Here is a 26,212-nt window from a genome sequence, read left to right on the forward strand (position 1 = left end):
TCATGGAATTCAGGGAACAGGTAATTTCTGGTAGCCCTTAGAAGGTTAAATTACGTAAGAAAAGGTATAAGAGAAGCGAGACATAACGTTAAGATTAATATTAATGAAGATCACATAACAATGGCATAACCGACTTAACAAAGAGGTACATGCGATAGAATTTGATATAGCGGCTGAAGTAGGAAAGGATAAAGTTAAATATACTGCCTCGACATATCAATATCAGAGATATAAGACCTAACACCATCATTTTATATTGTGGTTTAAGCCCATAAGAATACAATTTGGATGGCTAAATCCCAAATTGCTAGTCCATCCTCGTTCGTTCAGTATCTAGGTATTTACCTAATAGGGTGCATCATGAGAAGGTGAGGATTGGACATTAAGTCAGTTTTCTGCATTCCTTTAAAGACTATCTGGAGGTCTCTTCTCAGTTATATAGCTTTGACCCGTCAATTTCTAGGTGAGTGAAACAAAAACAAAACATAATAAATGAAAAATGATAACTGAAAGTAGCATACTCACCCAGCTGCCATGTTAGAAACTACCAGACATTCTCTACACAATTATACTTTTTTTTTGGAACAGTATGCAAGGTACAGTGTACTCAGTCATGTTTTTTTTAACTAGCATTGACATAAGCTTAGTTATTTAATAAATTTGCACTTTTTGCTTATTGTTAAGATATTTGCTATATAAAACTTTACAACCATTTTTAGAATTTTATATGACTTTTATGTTTATATGTTAACATATACACCAAGCTGTATCTCATATGAGTTATGCACCAGGCAGAAACTTGCTTGACTATATATCATGTACCTTCTGTCTGCATTGGGCAGGCACATTTTTTGCAAATTGTTAAATATAAATAAATATATATATATGTATGTTTGTGTGTGTGTGTGTGTGTGGTCAATTTTTTCAGTAATTTTTTTTATTTCTAAAATTAGTGTCAATTTTTTTATTTTATTCTAAAACTAAAATCTTACAATTCTAGATCCTAACCCCCCCCCCCCCATATTTATGGACTCCCAAAAATCCTTTAAGAGAATGTAACAATACACCCAATTGTAGATGGTTTAGACTCACCCACCAACAAACAAGCAAACATTTAGTCAAAGTGCTTTCTCATACTACTGGCAATGCCTCATCAAATATAAAAAACTCAGCCCACTTTAAGTTCAGTATACAAAATCTCATCATTCTCAACAGTGACCTAATGATTAGTTTCTATGTCTCTTTCTTATTCACAAATGTTGCAGTAAAGGACACCTTGGCTCTGATCCAAGCAGAATTTCCTCCCAACATCTCGGTGTTGTTTCAATTCACTATGAAATCGAGCTATATTGTTTGACAAGGAAAATTCTAAAACAAATAAGAGGGAACAGCCATGGGCTCCACTCTTTCTCCCTTCCCCCAGTAAACACACTATTTGGATATGCTATGTGGACGTGTTTGCTATTTGGCCATATGGCCTGGACAACTTACACACTTTCCTATCCTTTTTGAACAGCCAACATCCAAGGATCCGATTCAGAATGGAAATATAAAGTAACAACAGTCTTCCCTTCCTAGATACCCAAGTACAAGACAACCAAATGGATGTTTGGTTGTCTTGTATATATACAGGTAAATACATTCATCAACGGTCACATCATTTCTCAATCCAAACAATAAGAAACTATAAAAACCCTAGTGCACTGAGCAAAATTAATTTGCTCAAATAATACTGTGCTCACCACAAAACTCTCCCTGCATAAAAAACATTTTTTTGTCCAATGGTTACATTTCCCACCCCAAAAAAAGTATTCTAACACCACATAGTTCTCCCCCCCCCAAAAAAAATAGATTACAGCAAATCCATCACCATCCCATATATTCGTGGTGTGTGGTGTCCCAGAAAAGGTGTGATCACTTATAAACCACACAGAAAGCTAACAAGCCTTATCTGTTCCCTCCCCTCCTCCCCCCAAAAGACCAACTACAACCGCTGGATTTACCTGGAGTGTACCGTGTATCTTGCAGAACTTGCAAGGTACACAGTACACTCCATTGCAACCATTCATACTATGGCCAAACAGGCAGGACAGCCAACATTCATATGTCTGTTCTGTTCCATCTTTGTTACTGAAGTGTGCCTGCTTGTAAGCATTTAATACCAATGTATTAATCCTTAAGATGCCAATTTAACTTTGACAAAATATAGGCAGTAATAATTATAATTTTTAGTTATTTTCTAGTTTTGTCAATTTCCTGAAACAACACAATGCACTGTGCAAGTCCTGCATATCAGCAGCACTCCTCATTACCTTACCTATCTCTGTCATCAGCAAATAGCTGATGACAGAGTATGTTGCACGTCAAACATTCCTAATGTCATTTGTGGGACACCACTGGTTACTTCGAATCTTGCAGACTCGCATCTCTCCCTCCATTTATACCACTTTTTGATATCTATCAGTCACCCATCCTCTTATCCATGCCAATAATTTATAATCCAATCCCATATTTTCCAATTTATGTAAGTCTTTGACACTGTATTTTGTCAAATACCTTAGAAAAATCCAATTATATAGCCTGGTCAAAGGAATAGCTACTTCAGATGAACACTTTTTCAGCATCTGTGCTGATATCCCATCAGTCCCTACTGCAGAATTCTTATTTAGTTTATGCAACAGCTCTAGTACTTCCTGCTCATACACCTGAGTTTCTTAATACAGTGAAGAAGTAGCAGTGAGCACAATGTTTATTCCACACCAGGATGATAGCTTTTAGCAAAATGGGCAATCATTATGTGAACAATCTCTTCTGCATCAGTCACTGCATATCATCTGCATTCAATAGTTATTCTTTCATATTCATTCTTTCTATTATTTGCAGCATAATGATAGAATTCATGTATTAGGGCTTAGGTGCTGGGAAAAACTCATGATAAAAGTTTAATGGAATGAAACGCACTAGGAAAATTAAAAGAAGTATTTAATGCTTCCAATATTTCATCTCAGTTACAGAATCATCGTCAGAGAGTGCAAAATGAGACTTGTAACACACCTTTGTGTGTTACAAGTCTCATTTTGCATTCCCTGACAATGTCTCTGTAACTGAGACAAAATATGGGCAGTATTAAATACTTCTTTTAAATGTTTCCTAGTGCTGTTTCATTCCATTAAGCTTTTATCATGAACAATAAATTCTTATGGATTGTTTCTAGCTTGCAGAGCCAATTTCTCTTCATACCCATATTAAATACAACAGTTGTAACTCTTCTGGCTTGCTGCTTATAATTTTCATAACTGACATCATCCTTATGCACACAGTATTCATTTGACATCATTATTTGTTACAAATCTCTTGCTTAATGAGATTACACACCCATTTCACTTGTACCAATTTGAATTCTAAGGACACGTTCTGATACTGCATCATTTAAGTATTTTTTTTAAACCCTACTCATGCACTGTCAATATCCGTCCCACCCAACAACTGATACCATGGTGCAGAACCCAGAATACACCTTAAGTGGTCGTAATTTCCTGCTTTCATAAATTTAGCCACCTCCTAAGTGAGTACTACACAATCAATGTCACCATCCAGAAGCAGTAAAAGTTACATCTTTAACTAAAATTTCCTCTGACAGTATCATCAGATCTAACACTCTTTGACCTCGAGTTCCTTCTGTCACATGCTGCTTGAAGAAGCTGTCTCACAACAACTCAATAAATTCAGTTTCAATCTTCTCATCTCATGAGATATCAAACTATCCAATGAGTATTCAGATAATTAAAGTTCCCCAATTATGATTACCAAAATCTCACCCATCATCTTTATTTGGTAATGCATTTCTTCATCAAGCAACATGTAATCCACTGGGTCTGTAACAACACCCCACTATGTATTTGATCCTGTTAGACTCCACCTCACAGCAGATGGCATCAAACTCACTGCTACATGAAAAACTGTTACTAGTATTTAAGTAATAGGTCTCAACTCTAACTGGATTCAAGTCATCTAACATCATTAACAGCCCCACACTCTCCTGTCTATCCTTCCTAAAAATACTGTACTCTTTACACTCAATACCAGTTAGTATGTCTGCTTCTGAAAGCCAGGTCTCACTAGTGCCTACAATATGAGATCCCAATATATTGATTACAGCAACAAACTCTACCCCTTTGTTTCTGATACTCCTAGCATTTGTGTACAGACATAATAAGTTACCAGCATGTTTTTTGGTATACTCTTGTCTGTTTATTTATTATTTATCAATAAAATATATTATGTATTAAATAATATAAAGTATATTATTTATGAATAAAAATGTAAATTATATATAATATTCATCTTATTTAGCTAATAATAATATATGCTAAAAGAAAACTATAAAGGAAATAACTATGAATGGGAGTTCTATTAAAATGACAAATAAGATGACTGACACCTATTGTTTTTTATTAAAAAAAAGTACTGGCCATAACCAACACATGAGCTTTACATTGTATTATATATATGTGCAAAAATGTAAAAACTGCTACCTGGAATTGAACAAACATAATTTTACCATAAAAGAATTCACACTTTCATAAAGCTTGGCAAGACAGTCCAGCCCACTTTGTCATTTTAAAACTGAATTAAGACATTTTAATTTATAAACAATAGACATAAAAACAATACAAAATAGACTTTTATATAGTCTTTTCAAATGAAGGTTAATAACCTAATATGGAGGTTGCCATTGCCATGAAACTTAGATTTTCATCCCACAAGACACAAATCAGTCTAAGAATATTAGGTTATTAACCTTCATTTGTTCAGTCTAAGAATATGTGTAATGTATTCTGAGACTGAACATTCATTGACACAGAAAGCAGACTATGCAGAAAGGATTAAATGCCTATCAGATCATTAAGTAGGTTTATATGAAGTCAAGTTATTTGGTCATGACAGTTCAGTGAGCTTAACATATTGTAACATGTTGTAGAATTTGAAAAAGGAATAGTTTGCAGTGGGAGGTTTACTATAATGAATTTCCTTAAGAAGAGCAAGGAGGCTGTTAAACGTGGACTGAAACTTTTCAGTAGTTTGTTATAATGAGTTAACTATTACAGTGTTTGCTACAAAAAGTTAACTGGATGTGTTTCATTGCAATTAACACCAACATGCACATATCGAAATATTTAATTTTTTTTAGAATAAAATAATGTTTAACATAAGTGACAGTTAAACAAGAAAAAGTAATTTTTTCACTATGTCACAGTTCCTTAAAACTACTTGAAATACTTATACATTACTTATAAAGCATACACAGAGCTCGACAAATTATGCAAAATCCTGCTTGCCACAAAAAAAAATGTACTCGCCCAAGACCTCCCCATCCCCATTTTTTTTTTTTTTAAAGATGTGTCTCAATAGTCAATAGAGTTTAATAAAGTGATTAGTGGTGCAGTAATAAAAACAGCCAGAACAGTAAAAACAATATTGTTTTTCTGGAAAATATAATTTGTTGCATTCATTTTTGTTACTAGAATGTCCCTTTATATTACACATATTCTGTGTTCTCTTAAAGTTAAAAATAGATTTTGTTCAGAAAGTTATTTTTTTATTAAATCAAAAATATTCTATTTTGTCCAGTCTGTAGCTAATTGCCAGCTGGCAAAATCTATTTGCCACAGGTGAGTGTGAGAGCATATTTGTCGAGCTCTGGACATGCCTCATAGCTTGGAAAATGTTATGTTAAATATGTGTAATAGTTTAGTTAATTAATAATAACTATAGTAATGAAGTTTCATCAGTACTGACCTGCCACTGCTCCAGCTGCTGAGAAAGTTCTATTTTCTGTTGCACAGCTTCCATTAACTGACTGTTAATATGCATTACATCTATTCTTGTTTTGGCTAATTCAATCTCAACTGTATTTTTTCTGTAATAAAGAAAAAGAAACTGTAACAAAAGATCAGCAAATATTTATTTAAAGTATAAATAATAAAGTATAATGCAATATGTTATACATTCTTTTATCTGTAATGATAGTTATAGTCTGAAATAATATAGTCAAGAATAATCTGAAAGATAAGACTTATAAGATGTCAAAAATCATGATAGAAATGGACTTGCTCATTGCAATGCTTCAATGAAGTGTCAGTTAAAAGTAACTTAAAAGCAATTTAAATTATTATCTCTGTCTTCCAGTTTTATTTATTTGCCACACACACAAATGGTAAGACACTAAATGAACATATACTATTCAAATAACTGTGAGAAATAATGTGCATCACTCACCAACTAGAAGTAGGACAAAAATTATGAGACTTGCATTTGATGGCAGTTAACAATATGCACAGACTGTCAGTTATGCACTTAGTGCATAACTGACAGACTGTATATACTGATCTGTTTTTAGGGTTACAAATTTATAACTTTAAATTATATATATAAATTCTTGATTTAAAGTTATAAATAACTTTATAACAAAGAATTTACTAACACTCAAGAAAATAAAATATAAAAGATGCTTTGAACTAGATTTTAAAAGAAACCTTAAGAATATAAAATTTTTATGTCTTCTTAGTTGAGTTAATGTCAAAATACACTCAATCTCAATTGAGCTCAGCAAGTTGCTAAAACTAAAAGAAAAATGTAGAGGCTGCAAATAAGCATTACTGGTGACAAGTTTTTCTTTCTCTCTCTTCCCCCATGTTTCTAATTACTACTGCTTTAGACAGCGAATACCATACATTTAGCTACAGCAAGAGCTTGGAGTTAAGTTGCTGGCCTTGTGTGCACCCCTCTCCCCCTACTTATTAAAAACCTGAAGTGGCTTGAAGTGCACAAGTTTCAAAATGGAGAACTAAACAATGAGACTTATTGTGCCTATGGTCCCACAGAAGTTTCTACTAAGGAGGATATTGAGGAATTTTTCTAGGCACAGAAGACAGCTAACACAACAAAAAAGGAAAAGTTGGTCCTTGTTAGAAATCTAAACAGCAGAGTAGGAAATGATTACCAGATATATAGAAATGTTTTGGGAAAACTTGGAAAAAAGAACAAAGCTAATAACAGTGGCAAGTACCTGCTGGATTTCTGTTCAGGACATGGATTAGTTATTATTAACACCATGTTCCAACATAAAAATGTGCACAAATTCACATGGAGATGCAAGAAATAAAAAAAAAGTCTCATTGACTATGTTATCATGGATAGCCATGTTTTCCCACTGGTTCAGGACAAAAGAGTATATAGAGGATTTGAAATTGAAAGTGATCACCATTTAGTTTTGAGCAGGATAAAATTGAATATCATATTGAAAAGAAAGGTGTGTAAGAAAGTTTTAAAACAAAAAGTTAAACAGCTTTCAGGGGTGAATTGTAGACTCAAGAAGAAATGAAAAAGATTAAAAACAAGAACCAAATCTTGGAGATTCAGTGGCAAATTGAAGAAAACGATTGATTCAACCAGAGAGCCATGTGGCGAGGTTTACAAGGATAGAAAAATCATAGCCCATGGCGGAGTCTGGCAAATCAGCCAGCTTTTGCTATGAGAGAATAAACAGAAGAATGTAAGAAAGTGAAGCACTGTGTAAAACTAGCTAAACAAAGGTCATGGGAAGACTTTGAGAAGAACATTTAAAAAATAAATATCAGGAAGGAGGTAAAATGTTCTGCAGGCTATTAAAAAATCTCAGAAATGTAAGGAGTGCTGTCAAAGAAATCAGAAATGGTAAATGTAAAATGAAAATTGAAGATATTCTTAGATGTCTGGAGTAATTACACTGAAAGATTACTAAATGAAACAAGCAATGACAGCATGGCAGTAGAAAACACTCAACAGGAATATATATATATTAGTAATAATATTTTTGGTTTATTCCATGCTCGTGTGGCTCTAGTTACATCGGACAGACTGCGAGAAGCTTTGAAATCAGGCAAAAAGAGCACATTGGCTATGTCAAAAACAACAGACAGGACATTTCTGGCCTATCATCTCATTTCTCCACAACTAAACATGTCATCGAGTGGGACAAAAGTTGTTCCCCTCACTTAGAGGAAGATTACCATTCAAGAATTTTCAAAGAAACAGCCACAGTCGCCTGTTGTACTCCCAGAGATATGGAAAACCCTAATCAAATCTTTAAAAACAAAAGAAATGAACTTTAATACAAACTACAGAAAGTTCCTCAGCAACAGCCAGCTAATCTTGTACACGCAATACGTGTTTCACGCATGTTCGATACTATTTTATTTGTAATTATTCTAGTCAGTTTTTTACAGTTATTCTTGTCAATTTTATAGTTACACATAATTGTGAGATTGTTTCAACCTATATGTAAGTACCCTGAAGATGCCAACAGTTAACGTTTGGCGAAACTAGTTGGTTAAGTTAATAAAATTGATCAACACTTGATCTGTAAACCAAAAATATCATTACTAATTCTCAGGATCAAGAAAATAAACCTTCATTATGAATATATATATATATATATATATCAATACTTAAAGCAGAAAAAGCCATCAAAAACCTGAAATGTGTAAAGACAGCTGGAATAGATGATATTTGACCAGAAATGCAGAAATGTGGAGATATAAAAGTTTTACAGTGGCTACACTGCATAATTCAGAAAGCTTGGTCAGAGGATAGAATTCCAGATAACTGGAGTAGAGCTCTCAAAGTACCCATCTATAAAAAGGGAAATAAAACAATGTGAGAATTACAAAGGAATTTCTCTACTGAGTGCCTGGTAAGATTTATGCAAGCATACTTGAGAAAAAGTTAAGAAAAATTATGAAAGGGAATGATGGAGGTACAGGAAAATAGAGGTAGCAGGATTCACTTTAAGACAAATAGTTGAGAAATCATGGGAATATAGAAAGGATCTATATTTGAGTTTTACAGATCTAGGAAATGCATATGACAGTTACAGTTATATGCTGTAAATGAGACATTTTATACATAGCATGTATTTGAGTTGCAAGTCAGCAATAAGAATCAAAGGAGGTACAGGAAAATGGTTTGATGTTAAATCAGTTGCAAAACAAAAGTGCGCATTAACTCCATTGTTATTCATCATCTATATGGATCACATTGTGAAGAAAGTGGTATTAAACTGATATCAAAATTGGAGATGTTAATCACAGCTCTTTACTTTATGCATATAATGTTATACTCCTAAACAAATCTAGACAAGTCATCAGGATTGCCTGACTAAACTGAATAACTGCTGTAATAAATTTTGTATGAAAACCAGCAATAAAAATACAAAGACTGGTAAAAATACAATGTCAGCTTGGTTGGCCAAGTGATCAGCATATCCATTCTCCAGCCAAAAGCCTGCGGGTTCGAATCCTGCCATGGGCATGGATGTTTGTGAATGTCTGTGAAAGTACTAGTGGTGGGCCAGTAGATGCCATTGGTGTAGATGATGATGGTATTTGTGGTTCATTGTATAGTTGGTAGAGTAGTTGCCCTCCCTCGATAAATCTTTGGACTCCTTGGAGGTGTCAAGTAATAATAATAATAAAAAAAAAGACAATGAAAATTTTACCTGTCGAGACTCCAACATTACCAGATCTTATATTTCTATCTTCTAAGGCACATTTTTAATGTATCAATCCACCTTTATCTTGGTCTTCCTTTGGGTCTTTTTCCTGCAGGCCTGGCACGAACACTTGTTTTGCTAATTTTTCCTCTCCCATTCTGTTTAAGTAACCATACCACCTGAGATTAGCTCTGCTAACACATTTCTGGATGCTGACAGTGGCAAGTTCTTTCCTAATATCCTCATTTTTAATGAGAATAGATTGATGGCATCTGTTCATGACATCAATAAATTTGATGGCATCTGTTCATGCCCCTAATCTTTCTCAGGACTCTCATATCTGCGGTCTCTAGTATTTGGTCAAGTATTTTACTTCTGACCAAGCTCTCAGATCCACAAGTTAAAATTGGTTTGAATACTGTCTTGTATACAGCTAATTTAGTGTTTTGGCTAATTTCTCTGTCTTATTCCATATAAATTTATTCACTTGACTGCCTATCATACCAGCTTTGTTGATTCTGCGGTCTATTTCCATATTTAATTTACCATCTTCACTAAAAATCGTGCTTAAGTAGCTGAAATGTTTTACTTGTTCTCCATTCACAATGCAGTTGATATTTTCAATATTTCTGCCTATTTTCATTGTGTTTGTCTTTTTATTGCTGACCTTCATACCATATCTGTTACAACAGTTATTCAATTTAGTCAGAGAATCTTGCATACTTGTAGCGGATTTATTTAGAAGTATAACATCATCCACGCGAAGCAAACAGCTGACATTAACATCTCCAATTTTGATATCAGGTTTAATACCTCTTTCCTTCATAATGTGATCCATATAGGTAATGAATAACAGAGGGGATAACGAACATCCTTGTCTGACACCAGATTTAACATTAAACCACCTTCCTGTACTTCCTTCAATTCTAACTGCTGACTCACAACTCAAATAAAAACTAAGTATTGCTTTATATAATGCCCCATTGACACCATATAACTGAAGCGTTTTGAATAGCTTCTCTCTTGCCACCTTGTCATATGCCTTTTCCAGATCTACAAAACTTAAATATAGATCCTTGTTATATTCCCATGATTTCTCAACTATCTGTCAAAATTCTGATCCTGACAACCTCTATTTGGCCTGAATCTACCACTGAGAAATATGAATGTGAGAAATACCTCTGTAATTCTCGCATTCAGTTTTATTTCCGTTTTTATATATGTGTACTATGAGAGCTCTACTCTAATCATCTGGAATTCATCCCTCTGTCCAGCACTTCTGAACTATGCAGTGCAGCCACTGTAAGACATTTATACCACCATACTTCAGCATTTCTGGTCAAATATCATCTACTCCTACTGTCTTTCAGGCTTTTAATTGCTTTTTCTACTTCAAGTATGGATATGTATTCCTGACTGCATGCCTGGTTAGTGTTTTTTACCACTGTGCTGTCATCACTGCTTGTTTCATTTAGTAATTTTTTAAAGTAATTACTCTGTACTTCAAGGATATCTTTTTCTCCTGTTTTCATGTCACCTCATCTTTAATTCCTTTTACAGCACTCCATTTCCTCCATTTCTAAGCTTCTTCAACAACCTCCAAAATATTTTGCCACCTTCTTGATATTTATATTCCATGTTTTTACCAGTCCTCCCATGACTTTTGTTTAGCTAGTTTTACAGTGTTTAGCTTTCTTACATTTGTCTCTCTATTCTCTAAGAGCACAAGCTGACTTATTTGCTAGGAATGTTTGATATGCTTTCTTCTTTTCTTTCACTACCTCTTTAACTTCTTGTGTCCACCATAGCAGTTCTGATTTTTCTATCCTTACATATCCTCACCACATGCCTCTCTGGTCGAATCAATCAGTGTTTTCTTCAGGGCTTGCCACTGAATCTCCAAGTTCTGTTATCACACTCTTTCATTTTTTCTTCAATCATGTTTGTGTATTTTAGTCTACAGTTCACATCTGAGAGCTACTCAACTTTTATTTGCTTTAAAACTTTCTTATATGTTATTCTTTTCAAGACATAAGACATATAAATTATATACTTCGGGTGGAGAAATATCAAGGAGATATGTAGTGTTCATTGTGGAGAAGAAAATTAGTAACAAAATCACTTATGTAATTAAAAAATCAGATCGAGTAATTGCAATTCTAGTGAATGCAAAGCCCAGAGATATGTTTATCATTCAGATATATACTCCTACAGAACAGAATGAAGAAGTAGATGATGATAACATGTATGATGAAATCGAGTGGTGTAAAAAGGTAGGAGGAGGCAAGAAAAATCAAGTTATTTGTGTTATGGGTGAATGGAATGCAAAAGTTGGATCAGAGAGAACATCTACACATGTGAGACCATTTGGACTTGGAATTCAGAATGAGAGAGGACAAAAATTAGTTGATTTCTGTAACAAACACAATCTCATCATAACTAACATTTATTTTGAACAAAAACCAGCAGCAAGACACACCTGGGAAAGTCTTGATGGAAGATACAAAAATCAGTTAGACTATACTGTAATCAGTAAGTGTTACTTCAATGAAATATGGAACTCAAAGGTCATGCCAAGTGCTGATTGTGGATCAGATATCATAGACAAGTTCTAATGATGATAAATATTTGTCTTAAATCAATAGAAATTAAAATAATACAAATCCATAAATGGAATTTACAGATGCTACAAAATGCAACAGCATGATTAAAATTCAATGAAAATGTTTCAGAACTACTGGCTTCACAGTTACAAAATGAAAGTGAATCTTCTCAATGGAACAAACTACAAACAGCTTTCATAACTTTTGCTAAGAACCAGATCAGTAAACATGAAGCAAAAAAATAAAAACCATGGATAACATAAAAAGTAACTGACCTTATTGATGAAAGAAGAGCATGGAAAGGAAGAGCAAATGAAGAAGAAAGATTAAGATATAAATCAATGGATAAGAGAATCAAACAATTATGCAGGAGATTGAAAGAAGAATGGATAAATAACCAATGCACCAAGATAGAAGTGTCACAAAAAAAAGAACAAAACCAGTGAAGCATTCCTGAAAGCGAAAGAACTTAATGGAAAAGCAAAACGAACACAATCTAACAACATCAAGAACAAAGATGGAAACATAATTATAATAAATTTAGTTTAATCCTTTATCCAAGTGTGAGCAAACAAAGTTTGCACCTGAAAGTATCTTCAGGACTGGGGTAAGGTGGTAAAACACCGGGCAACTCGTTGCTAAGGTGGAGCAAGCTAACATCACTCCTATCTCAGTACTCCCATAATGCAAAACACATCTCCTTGCGGATATGTATAATGTTATGCATTAAGGGAAGGCCCACTACCAAGACTAGTTTTGACCTTTATTGAGGTCTCTTCAGTGGGAGCCAGGCCCAAGTGGAGATACCAGGCAGAAGCATTAGCAAGGTCATCTCTACCTATAGGCTCCCACTGAAGAGACCTCAATAAGGTCGAAACTAGTCTTGGTGGTGTCCCTTCTCTTAATGCATAACATTATACATATCCGCAAGGAGAAGCATTTTGCATTATGGGAGATACTGAGATAGAAGTGATGTTAGCTTGCGCCACCTTTGCAACGAGTTGCCCGGTGTTGTACCCAGTCCTGAAGATACTTTCAGGGACAAACTTTGTTTGCTCACATTTGGATAAAGGATTAAACTAAATTTATTATAGTCTAACCAAGTGAAAAATAAACTTTCAACATCTTTCTCTAAATTGAGAGTAATTTAATAAAAAGGTGGCACACCGTTTGGCAACTCCTATAGGTAGAGATGACCTTGCTAATGCTTCTGCCTGGTATCTCCACTTGGACCTGGCTCCGACTGAAGAGACCTCAATAAAGGTCGAAACTAGCCTGGGTAGTGGCCCTTCCCTTAATGCATAACATTATACATATCCGCAAGGAGATGTGTTTTGCATTATGGGAGATACTGAGATAGTAGTGATGTTAGCTTGCTCCACCTTTGCAACGAGTTACCTGGTGTTGTACCACCTTACCCCTGTCCTGAAGATACTTTCAGGCGCAAACTTTGTTTGCTCACACTTGGATAAAGGATTCAACTAAATTTATTATAGTCTAACCAAGTGAAAAATAAACTTTCAACATCTTTCTCTAAATCCAGAGTAATTTAATAAAAAGGTGGCACACCGTTTGGCAACTCTTATAGGTAGAGATGCTTCTGCCTGGTATCTCTACTTGGGCCTGGCTCCCACTGAAGAGACCTCAATAAAGGTTGAAATTAGTCTGGGTAGTGGCCCTTCCCTTAATGCATAACATTATACATATCCGCAAGGAGATGTGTTTTGCATTATGGAAGATACTGAGATAGGAGTGATGTTAGCTTGATCCACCTTAGCAACAAGTTGCCCGGTGTTGTACCACCTTACCTCAGTCCTAATGAGATAAATGAGAGATGGGTGGAATATTTATCAAATCTCTATGATGATGAAGAGAACATGATCGATGATTTACAACATCTTAGGTTATGTGCAGCAACAGATACCACTTTACCTACAAGAAATGAAATACAACACATAATCAAGAATCTTCCTAATAAAAAATCCCCTGGGTGTGATAGCATCCTTGAAGATCTGCTGAGAAGCTTTGACTGGTTACAACTTACTTATTGGACACCATCCAGCACATCTATAAAACAATAGAATTACCTAAATCTTTTACATCACTCTGCATACCAATTCCAAAGAAAAATAATGCCCAAAATTGTGAGGATTACAGAGCTTTGAGCTTAATCTCTCATGCATCTAAAATCATTTTAGCCACTGTTAACAAAGAAATTGAAAGAGCCTTAACTGGTGAACTAAGTGAACAATAGAAAGGCTTCAGAAGAGGAATGGGAACCATTAATGCTATCCTGGAACTAAAAATATTACTAGAAAGATCACTTGAAAGGAACAGGAACATATACATATGCTTCAAAGACTTTCAAAAAGCCTTCAATCAAGTAAAACACAAACTGTTTAATATTCTAGAAAGAATAGACTTAGAAGATCATGTACATACACTTATAAAAATGATTTACTCCAAGCAAAAAATGCAGCTGTTTAACTCTGAGACTTATGAAGCAAAAATAAAAAGAGGAGTTAGACAGGGCTGCATCCTTTCACCAAATGTATTTAATATTTACAGTGAGATAGTAATGAAAAAGATTGAAAAAACAAAATATAGGAATCAGTATCAAGGTATAAAATACAACAATCCTAGATATGCTGATGATACCATTCTAATTAACAAATTAATCAAATTACTGCACGTACTAATTGAAGAAGGTAAAGATTTTGGCTTACATTTAAATGCAAAAAAAGATCAAATTTATGAGAGTCTCAAAAGAAAATAGATCCAGAAATATTCATAAATAATATAAAAATTGAGCATACAACAGAATGCAAATATTTAGGTACCTACTTTACTGCAGATGGAAAACAAGATAAAGAAATAAAAATTAGAACTGCCATAGCTAAAGATGCCTTTGGAATGTGGTGCTACAGAAGAACCATGCAAATCTCATGGGCATAGCACGTGACAAATACAGAGAATGAAAACACAGAAATCTTTATTGCAGGAAATGATCCAGAGAAAGATGAGATTGGCAGGACATGTACTGAGAGGATCAGCAGGACAGAGGACACTAACAGTTTTAGAAGGAAAGATTATGGGAAGAGGATCAAGAGATAAAAAAAAGGACATGGTTTGATGATAAGATCATGTGACTATGCTGAAACAAAAAGAAGAGCTGCCAACAGAGAGGACTGGAAGGACATGGTACTGCACCCTCACATTGAGAAAGCTACATGATGATGATGAAAGAGAGTCCAAAAGATGAGTGATGAGTGGTCTGCAGAATGCTTCCTAGGATGACAAGCACTTTGATTGCAAAATTTGGCTGATGGGGGGGGGGGAAGGCAACATGATGGAAAAGTTTAAATTACTAAAGGGTTTAATAGGATTGACGCAGAGGAAATAATCACCCGGACAGGTAAGTAGAAGAAGGGGTCATCCTTGAAAATTAAGCTAAAGTGTGATTAGAGTGGTGAATGAGTGGAATGTGTTGCCAGAGTCTGCTGCTATTGGTTAATGTGTTCAAGGAGAGGTTAGTGTGTTATTGGTTAATTTGTTCAAGGAGAGGTAGGTAGACATCTAATCAGGATTAACACTGGTTAGTGTAGGTCTCCTGCAATGAGTTTTCAAACTCCATGAAAGTTCCTGTGCAATAACAATAATAAGATTCAAAGCAACAAATTACAGCTTACATAATCTCTAAATATTAAATTAATAAAGGTATTACTATGTATACTTTCATTAAAAAGTTAGTTACATCACCAAGCTATAAAAACATTCATAATTCTTTCATGTACATTCTAAATTTATATTATATATATATATATACACACACACATATACAGGGTGTTCGGGATAAATTTGACAGTTTCGTAAGGAAAAAGAAAATCTTCTTTGTATCTATTAAATTTAACGAATTGACAAAAAAACATTACAGGCAGAGTTAATTACAATACTATCAACAAGATTTACTCAAAATAACCACCATTAGCATCGATCACAGCTTCAATTCTGCTTCGGAACCTCGAACAAGCTGATGCTAGTCTCCCTGGGAAGGGCCGCAAAAACTGTTTTAATTTTATCCATTAACTGGGCTTTTGTATTACTGGAAGTGCGATTGGTGTCTTTTTCAACTGCGCCCCATACAAAATAATCCATGGGGTTAAGGTCTGGGGAGTTTGGAGGCTAAACATTTGGACTGGTGAAGTCGTAGAAATTTTCAGACAACCATCGACTTTTCCCAGAGGTGTGGCAAGGGGCCGAATCCTGCTGCCATACATACAGCCTACCATTGGCTACCCTTGTTATCCAGGGCTTGACTACAGTTAGCAACTCCACGAACAAAGCCCGAATTCCAATGCCAGGGTTCTTCAACACCTGTTCCTGCAGATTTGCGAGGAATTCTGCTGTACGAACGCAATCAGATCGTCTGCTAGGGATCTTTCTTCTTGCTACATCCTCGTAGTCACCATTGCAAGTCTCTAGTTCATGCCTGATTGTTTTTACTGTATTCAGGGAGCATTGGGCAGCAGTCGTAATATCCTTATTTTGATGGCGGGCACGAATCATCATGATACAAGTTATTCTCTTCCATGATTCAGGTGGGTTCCAGCTATCCATCCTTTCTGACATCTTGTATATGAATGAAGAAGGGTCCAAACTTTTAAATGAAGAGAAGTGTGTGTTAATACATGTAACTTACGGAAAAATATAATTAATTATAAATATGTCAAATTTATCCCGAACACCCTGTATATAATTATAAATAATCAACATTGAATTACCTAGATACTGCTTGATCCCTCATGGTCCATACTTTTTTGACTATTTCATCTTTGGCCATTGTGCTACAGCCAACATCTTGACGAAGGTGATCTCTTTCTTCTCGAAGAGCTGCCAACTCAGTTTCCTGAACAGCTAACTAGAAATGGATTTTGATATGATATTTTAATAAATTTAGTTTAATCCTTTATCCAAGTGTGAGCAAACAAAGTTTGTGCCTGAAAGTATCTTCAGGACTAGGGTAAGGTGGTACAACACCAGGGCACTCCTTGCAAAGGTGGAGCAAGCTACCAACACTCCTATCTCAGTATCTCCCATAATGCAAAACCCATCTCCTTGCAGATATGTCTAATGTTATGTATTAAGGGAAGGGCCACAACCCAGACTAGTTTCGACCTTTGTTGAGGTCTCTTCAGTGGGAGCCAGGCCCAAGTGGAGATACCAGGCAGAAGCATTAGCAGGTCATCTCTACCTATAGGAGTTACCAAATGGTGTGCCACCCTTTTTTAATAAATTACCCTGGATTTAGAGAAAGATGTTGAAAGTTTATTTTTCACTTGGTTAGAGTATAATAAATTTAGTTTAATCCTTTATCCAAGTGTGAGCAAACAAAGTTTGCACCTGAAAGTATCTTCAGGACTAGGGTAAGGTGGTACAACACCAGGGCACTCCTTGCAAAGGTGGAGCAAGCTACCAACACTCCTATCTCAGTATCTCCCATAATGCAAAACCCATCTCCTTGCAGATATGTCTAATGTTATGCATTAAGGGAAGGGCCACAACTCAGACTGGTTTCGACCTTTATTGAGGTCACTTCAGTGGGAGCCAGGCCCCAAGTGGAGATACCAGGCAGAAGCATTAGCAGGTCATCTCTACCTCAAGGTCGAAACTAGTCTGGGTTGTGGCCCTTCCCTTAATGCATAACATTAGACATATCCGCAAGGAGATGTGTTTTGCATTAAGGGAGATACTGAGATAGGAGTGTTGGTAGCTTGCTCCACCTTTGCAAGGAGTGTCCTGGTGTTGTATCACCTTACCCTAGTCCTGAAGATACTTTCAGGTGCAAACTTTGTTTGCTCACACTTGGATAAAGGATTAAACTAAATTTATTATACTCTAACCAAGTGAAAAATAAACTTTCAATGATATTTTAACTTTTATAGCAAACATTTACTGATTGTAATTTGTGTAGTAAATTAAAGTGTGTCTGCCAATAGTTTTTGTATGACATTTATTATAGTGTTATAAAGATTTCTGAATCAGTAAAAAATATAAAAAAAAAATCTTAAAAGTGCTTTTCATTAATTTATTCCTGAAGGTGATGATATTATAATATCCATTATGACGTTCGTAACATGGTCTCTCCTGTCCTGTCCAGAAGAACATTGAAGTGACATAATTTTTCTGCAAAACATCACACCAAGTAACATTTATTGGCAGATATAAGGGCCAGAACATCTGTTCATGTTGGAAAATAAACTGATGGTGTAAGCAGCAATTCACACAGGCATGAACAACTGCCAAGAATGCAAAAAGATTTGATTGGTTGAGAATTTAGCATTTTGGAGAACAATATGTAGGATGCTGCTATTCAAAGCAATATGAGAAAATCAGACAATCATTGATGATCTTTATATTTTGTACAAAATTTTTTATGATATCATCCATGACTGTGTAGACATCTAATTGCCATGAGAGAGAACAATTAAAAAACTTGTGAAATAATAGGACAAACATCTTAATAAGGATTGGAGATAATCTTCCTCTTTCATTCATAAATTCTGATATGTTCATAAAAATGTCATACATTTAATAAAAAAAAAAAAAAAGTTGGCAAAGCCTTTTTGACTTACCTTGACACAACTTTCTAACATTCCAGAGGAATGCAAGCTGAGGTAAGGGGAGGGGGGGGGAATACCTGAAATTAGACTGAACATTAGGATGTAACTAATAAAAAAAGATTATGTGACAAGATTTTGGTAGGGAATAAACAGAAACAGAAGGTGAACATATTTCTTAAAAAAATATGTATTTAAATACATTCACTATCAAGTTTTGTTAATAAATAAAAGAGGCACCACTGAGATATAAAGCATTTTGCTATCTACTGAATCAGGAAAGAAGACTTAACCTCCCAACCGGCCGGTGTGGATGAAATATTCAACACTCCCTAGCTTTTTTCATGGATCAAAACTTCGTCAGCATTCTACCTTTTATCATGCCATTACCTTCCTCCGCCGTTAATCTCGTTACGGCTATTCTATAGCATTAGTGGATTAACTGTTGCTGAGTGACCTTTGTGTCCCCTCCCCCTGTCTTTACGTCTATTGTGTTGCTTAGAATTTCATTTACTGTCCTAAGTTATTTGACCTTTCTTGCCTCTAAAATGATTTATTGTATCTCTTCCCAAAAATTGAAACCAATTTCACATATACGAAAAAAAAAAATCAATCCTGAAATGCCCACTGATCAGCTTTTGCAATGAATCTATTTAGTGATAATGAATTTGGTGTATTTTATTCTACAAATCAGTGCACCGGAAGAGATGCACTGATTGTTCTTTCACTTTACATATAATAATTGAATAATTTTTTCTCGAATTTTAAAATTTTCAAATGTTTGCTTTGAAAATATTATGTCAAATATTTATATTTTTAAATAATATTTATTGAAATAAATATGTCCCTTTTCTTTCATTTCTAGCGAAATAGCATTATATGGATCATCACATTTCAGATTTAGAAACGATTTTTTGTTATTCATAAAGACAAATAAAAAAAAATGTTAAAATGCTAAATTGCCTTACTCGGTTTCCGATTGTGTCTTTTTGGTATCAAAAATTTATATCCAATGATATTTTAGCAATGATTCTTCCCCTTCGTCATTTATTTATTTATTTGTATTATGCATATTACGATAATATCTAGTGCATAACCTCGTAGATATGTTGAAAATATAATGTAAAAAATATCATATACGGAATGATTCAACATTTTTGCTCATTTTGAAGATTTTCTAATGCTTCCCCCCCTCCTTATTCTCTCCTGGAACTGAATTGCATAACTACTCTAAATTTCTACACAGGTTTGAAAGCTTTTCTAGACAGCATTCAAAATCAATTACTTCATTTTACCATTTTGACAAAAGCTATACGGCAATCAGATTGTATAGTGAAGCTTCTAAATCTGTTCTATTTATTTGCAATCTAAAACCAGCTGTTCTACTGCCCGCTGAAATTATGTGAAATTTTAGAAATAATATGCTATATTTTCACCATGCAAAATTGTTTATATGCATACCACACAAAAGAAAGTTCAGTAGTATTATTTGTGTTTGTTTTTCTTTTAAAAAAATCTAAATATTACTTCTGCTGCTGCTGGAAGCTATTTCTGAAATAATCTACGTCTTATAAATACTTGGTAATTCTACAAATCAGTGCACCGGAAGAGTTGCACTGATTGATCTTTCACTTTACGTATAATAATTGAATAATTTTTTTTCGAATACAGAATTTTCAAATGTTTGCTTTGAAAATATTATGTCAAATATTTATATTTTTAAACAATATTTATTGAAATAAATATGTCCTTTTTCTTTCGTTTCTAGCGAAATAGCATTATATGGATTATTTCAGTTTTAGAAACGATTTTTTGTTATTCATAAAGACAAAACAAAAAAAAAAATGTTAAAATGCTACATTGCATTACTCAGTTTCCGATTGTGTCTCTTTTTGGTATCAAAAATTTATATCCAATGATATTTTAGCAGTGATTCTTCACCTTCGTCATTTATTTATTTGTATTATGCATATTAAGATAATATCTAGTGCACATCCTCGTAGATATGTTGAAAATATAATGGGAAAAATATCATATATACGGAATGATTCAAAATTCTTTTTCATTTTGAAGATTTTCTAATGCTTCCCCCCCCCCCTCTTTATCCTCTCCTAGAACTCACAGGTTTGAAAGCTTTTCTAGACAGCATTCAAAATCAATTACTTCATTTTACCATTTTGACAAAAGATATACGGCAATCAGATTGTATTGTGAAACTTCTAATTCTGTTCTATTTATTTGCAATCTAAAACCAGCTATTCTACTGCCCGCTGAAATTATGTGAAATTTTAGAAATAATATGCTATATTTTCACCATGCAAAATTGTTTATATGCATACCACACAAAAGAAAGTTCAGTAGTATTATTTGTGTTTGTTTTTCTTTTAAAAAAATCTAAATATTACTTCTGCTGCTGCTGGAAGCTATTTCTGAAATAATCTACGTCTTATAAATACTTGGTAATTCTACAAATCAGTGCACCGGAAGAGTTGCACTGATTGATCTTTCACTTTACGTATAATAATTGAATAATTTTTTTTCGAATACAGAATTTTCAAATGTTTGCTTTGAAAATATTATGTCAAATATTTATATTTTTAAACAATATTTATTGAAATAAATATGTCCTTTTTCTTTCGTTTCTAGCGAAATAGCATTATATGGATTATTTCAGTTTTAGAAACGATTTTTTGTTATTCATAAAGACAAAACAAAAAAAAAATGTTAAAATGCTACATTGCATTACTCGGTTTCCGATTGTGTCTCTTTTTGGTATCAAAAATTTATATCCAATGATATTTTAGCAGTGATTCTTCACCTTCGTCATTTATTTATTTGTATTATGCATATTACGATAATATCTAGTGCACATCCTCGTAGATATGTTGAAAATATAATGGGAAAAATATCATATACGGAATGATTCAAAATTCTTTTTCATTTTGAAGATTTTCTAATGCTTCCCCCCCCCCCCCCCTCTTTATCCTCTCCTAGAACTCACAGGTTTGAAAGCTTTTCTAGACAGCATTCAAAATCAATTACTTCATTTTACCATTTTGACAAAAGATATACGGCAATCAGATTGTATCGTGAAACTTCTAATTCTGTTCTATTTATTTGCAATCTAAAACCAGCTGTTCTACTGCCCGCTGAAATTATGTGAAATTTTAGAAATAATATGCTATATTTTCACCATGCAAAATTGTTTATATGCATACCACACAAAAGAAAGTTCAGTAGTATTATTTGTGTTTGTTTTTCTTTTAAAAAAATCTAAATATTACTTCTGCTGCTGCTGGAAGCTATTTCTGAAATAATCTACGTCTTATAAATACTTGGTAATTCTACAAATCAGTGCACCGGAAGAGTTGCACTGATTGATCTTTCACTTTACGTATAATAATTGAATAATTTTTTTTCGAATACAGAATTTTCAAATGTTTGCTTTGAAAATATTATGTCAAATATTTATATTTTTAAACAATATTTATTGAAATAAATATGTCCTTTTTCTTTCGTTTCTAGCGAAATAGCATTATATGGATTATTTCAGTTTTAGAAACGATTTTTTGTTATTCATAAAGACAAAACAAAAAAAAAATGTTAAAATGCTACATTGCATTACTCGGTTTCCGATTGTGTCTCTTTTTGGTATCAAAAATTTATATCCAATGATATTTTAGCAGTGATTCTTCACCTTCGTCATTTATTTATTTGTATTATGCATATTACGATAATATCTATGCACATCCTCGTAGATATGTTGAAAATATAATGGGAAAAATATCATATACGGAATGATTCAAAATTCTTTTTCATTTTGAAGATTTTCTAATGCTTCCCCCCCCTCTTTATCCTCTCCTAGAACTCACAGGTTTGAAAGCTTTTCTAGACAGCATTCAAAATCAATTACTTCATTTTACCATTTTGACAAAAGATATACGGCAATCAGATTGTATTGTGAAACTTCTAATTCTGTTCTATTTATTTGCAATCTAAAACCAGCTGTTCTACTGCCCGCTGAAATTATGTGAAATTTTAGAAATAATATGCTATATTTTCACCATGCAAAATTGTTTATATGCATACCACACAAAAGAAAGTTCAGTAGTATTATTTTTGTTTGTTTTTCTTTAAAAAAATCTAAATATTACTTCTGCTGCTGGAAGCTATTTCTGAAATAATCTACGTCTTCTAAATACTTGGTAATATCCTCTTAGCTGGAGGAAAAGTTGAAGGCTTATTACTCTCAGTGCTATTGAGAAGAAAGGGGAGAACACTAAAGTGTCCCAGGCTGTAGTGCAGAATATGTCAAGAATGTCTTGTTTCCTTTTCGATTGTTGATTACCTATATTCTAACAGAAATTCTGATATTTCGTTTACATGCTTATACATTATTTATGCCAAAATAATTGCTTAATTTATAATGATCAGTTTCACTTTTATTATCAAAAATTAGAAATTAAATCATACAATTATCTTGAAAAAGAGGATTTGAATTATTTTCAAAGAAAAGGTGCACATGCGTTTCATAATCTTCTTTTTTTGGGGGGGGGAGGGGATATAGACCTAAGCAATCTGCGGATATTTCAGATAATTTATTTCATAAATCGTTCGCAAGACAGCTGTTACAAATGTAAATCACTTGGGGAACATACCCATTCATTTTAGTGTAAAATAGTAGCAAAGGTTCAGTTACTTTAGATATCTAATCTAGAAGAAAATGTTATGTCTGCTGAGATTAGAATCATACGTGAATAATTTTTCTGACATGATATCTCTATTCGTTATAATGTAACCAATTTCCAGATTTTTTTCCCTCCTGCAGACTTCATGTTATATGCAGTGATTTCTTCTTTGAACTATAAGAAAAAAAATCAGATAACAGGAGAAAAATATGTAGTATTTTCTTTTCCACTGGCTGAATTTACAATGTTCTTTCTTTGTGTTTTGAAGAGAAACTGCAAATGACTTTTTTCTTACTATTTTTGCCATTATAACATCTCGTATAATTATAAGAGTGACATTTTACCGTTTTTCTCCCACACGAGAAACAGAAATAAGGTGGTAATAATATTGTTGATTCTGCCAAACTTCATTGTAGCAGAAATTTTTATTACAAAACTTTGTAATATATATATATATATATATCTCCGAAACAAGAAATTTGGAACCCATATCACATCAATGTTGAGTGTTGGCAAGGTGAAAATGTTCCCGTTATTATTTATATATTTCATTTATTAACTAGGGGGGCTATGCCCAACCCCCCCCGTGTTCCGGTATGGTAGACCAGTTCTCCTTCAATTGTGATAACTCGAAAGGGGGTTCAGCCCCTGAATTCTGATGACTCGAATTTTGAAGACTCGACACTCAGGGTAGCCCCTGAGTTTCAAAACGTTTCGATAAACATGACATAAAAAAGCTTATCATTTTATATATATATAGGGTAGATTTTATTTCATTATTTTTTATTGTTTTGATGAAATACTTTACCTGGAATACTCTTTCCAGTTTCTCTGTGTCATAAAAAGAACTTAAAAATTAGCCTTCAAGATGAAAAAGAAACAGTGCATTCGGGTATCCCTCTATCAATATTTGTAGTCCTGAAAAGGACTGTTTTGATGGCCTTGAAAACAAACATTTTTTATTTCATACTGTTCAGAATTTAAAATTCTTGAACAGCATGAAAACAAACATTTTTTATTTCATACTGTTCAGAATTTAAAATTCTTGAACAGCGTGGAACACCTTGAAGCAAGGGTAAACACACAAAGCAGTTTTACACTCAGGGCACCAGATTTTTGTTTCCTTTCTGATATTTTTTTTATTACATACATAATATTTGCGTGGAGGTTTTTTTTTATTAGCCGTTGGTGGTAGATTTTCGGGATAATGGTTGGAGTTAGCAGCGTTCAACCTCAGATGTCTGACAGGATTTCCTGTTTTTCTGCTTGCTGAAGAAGGTGCATGTGCATGCAGCAATGCTTTCGCAATTTCTATTCTGTATTCTAGATATGTTATGGTAGACAAACATTTTTTCTTGTACAGGAGGAAACTGTTCCAAATAACAAAATCCAAACACTTCAAAATTCAAATAACATGTCCAAACACTTTTTTGTAATATTTTTTATGCTGTTTCCTCATTACAGAGTAGAATGATAGCTGCTGATCGCACCTGTTGACTCAACCCATAGTGTCGTTGTATGCACACACAGCAATGGGTTTTTCTTTCTTCAAACCATGCTTCTCCACGGATTCCGCTGATGGATTGTGCAGGGAAGATAGCAGAAAAACATCTTTTTTGTCTTTCCAACATAGTGCAAAGACTTTCCCTCGCTGATAAGTTCGGATTTCCCCCTTCGATAGCTTTCCTGAAGCCAGATCTGGAGGCATATCTCGCCTTTTTGCATTTACAGTACCATAACTATCTGTAAGATGCTGTAAAAGCAAATCAGCGAGTTCAGGACACATATATAGTAATTATCCATTATAATGCAGTAACCTTTTCCCAGTAAAGGGTCTAGTAACTGCATTACTGCACGCATCGACAAGGGGAGATCCGAATATTTATCGTGCTCGATTACAGTTTGCTTTCTCGTATAAGGTTTGAAATCCCAAAGATATCCACTTTCCGATTCGCAAAGCATAAAAAATTTTACTCCATACTTCGCTTTCTTTTTGGGAATATACTGTTACATTTCAGTCCACCTCTGAATGGCATAAGGCTTTCATCGATACTCAAGTCTCTCTCAGGAATGTAGAGTGATCTACATTTTTGACGGATTTTCATCAGAAAATCATAAATTTTGTTGAGGACTGGGCAAGGATGTGTTGCCTGATCGTATTCTTCATTATTCGGAAAATGCAAATACTTCATGATGAGACTGAATTGTTTTTCAGTCATAACATCACGAAACATTGGCGTGTTCAGAATCCAGTCTGTAGACCAATACATTTCGAGAGCGGGCTTTCGAAATGTATTTCGAAACTTCGGGTTTTTCACTTTCTTTATTCTGATATTGCATTTGAAGGATGACAGTGATTTTAAATATTAATTTCACCTGTATCCGAATATCACATAATTTCCTGATTTATAATAATCAGGAAATATGTATATTGTCTGATTTATAATTTGCTAATTTATAATAATCACCACATAGTTTCAGTATCGAAAAATTAAAGTTATGTGGAACAATTACTAGAGAAAAATAACGAATTAAATAAAAACTGTACCTATGTTTCATAACAGTTTTCGGGTGTGTGATAGTTATGCAATGGGGGGGGGGGTAAATTATCAGAGGCGAAATAAAGTTCAATTCTATTGTAAAAATATGGAAATGAAATTTCACATTTGATATACATATTTTGAATGATAAAAATAAGCAAATGTATCGCTTACTTTAAAAATTGGAGAATAAAATATCTGAATTATGCAGAAAATATAAATTTAAATCATA

General features: G+C 33.9%; 1 protein-coding gene across 3 annotated transcripts in view; it reads right to left on the reverse strand.

Annotated features, from left to right (window-relative positions):
* Positions 1-26,212, reverse strand: part of LOC150101891 (bicaudal D-related protein homolog) — a 240,926-nt gene that overhangs the window by 21,850 nt on the left and 192,864 nt on the right. For all 3 annotated transcript variants that reach the window (XM_090400413.1, XM_090400412.1, XM_090400411.1), the window contains 2 exons: positions 16,917-17,053; positions 5,800-5,920 (listed from right to left, as the gene is read on the reverse strand). In XM_090400413.1, the coding sequence (XP_090256539.1) occupies positions 5,800-5,920; positions 16,917-17,053 (258 nt within the window). The remainder of the gene's footprint in view (positions 1-5,799; positions 5,921-16,916; positions 17,054-26,212) is intronic.

Source organism: Typopeltis vanoorti, chromosome 11 (genome assembly GCF_054136105.1).
Source record: "Typopeltis vanoorti isolate ZY-2024b chromosome 11, IOZ_Tvanoo_1.0, whole genome shotgun sequence".
NCBI classification, from domain to species: Eukaryota; Metazoa; Arthropoda; class Arachnida; order Uropygi; family Thelyphonidae; genus Typopeltis; species Typopeltis vanoorti.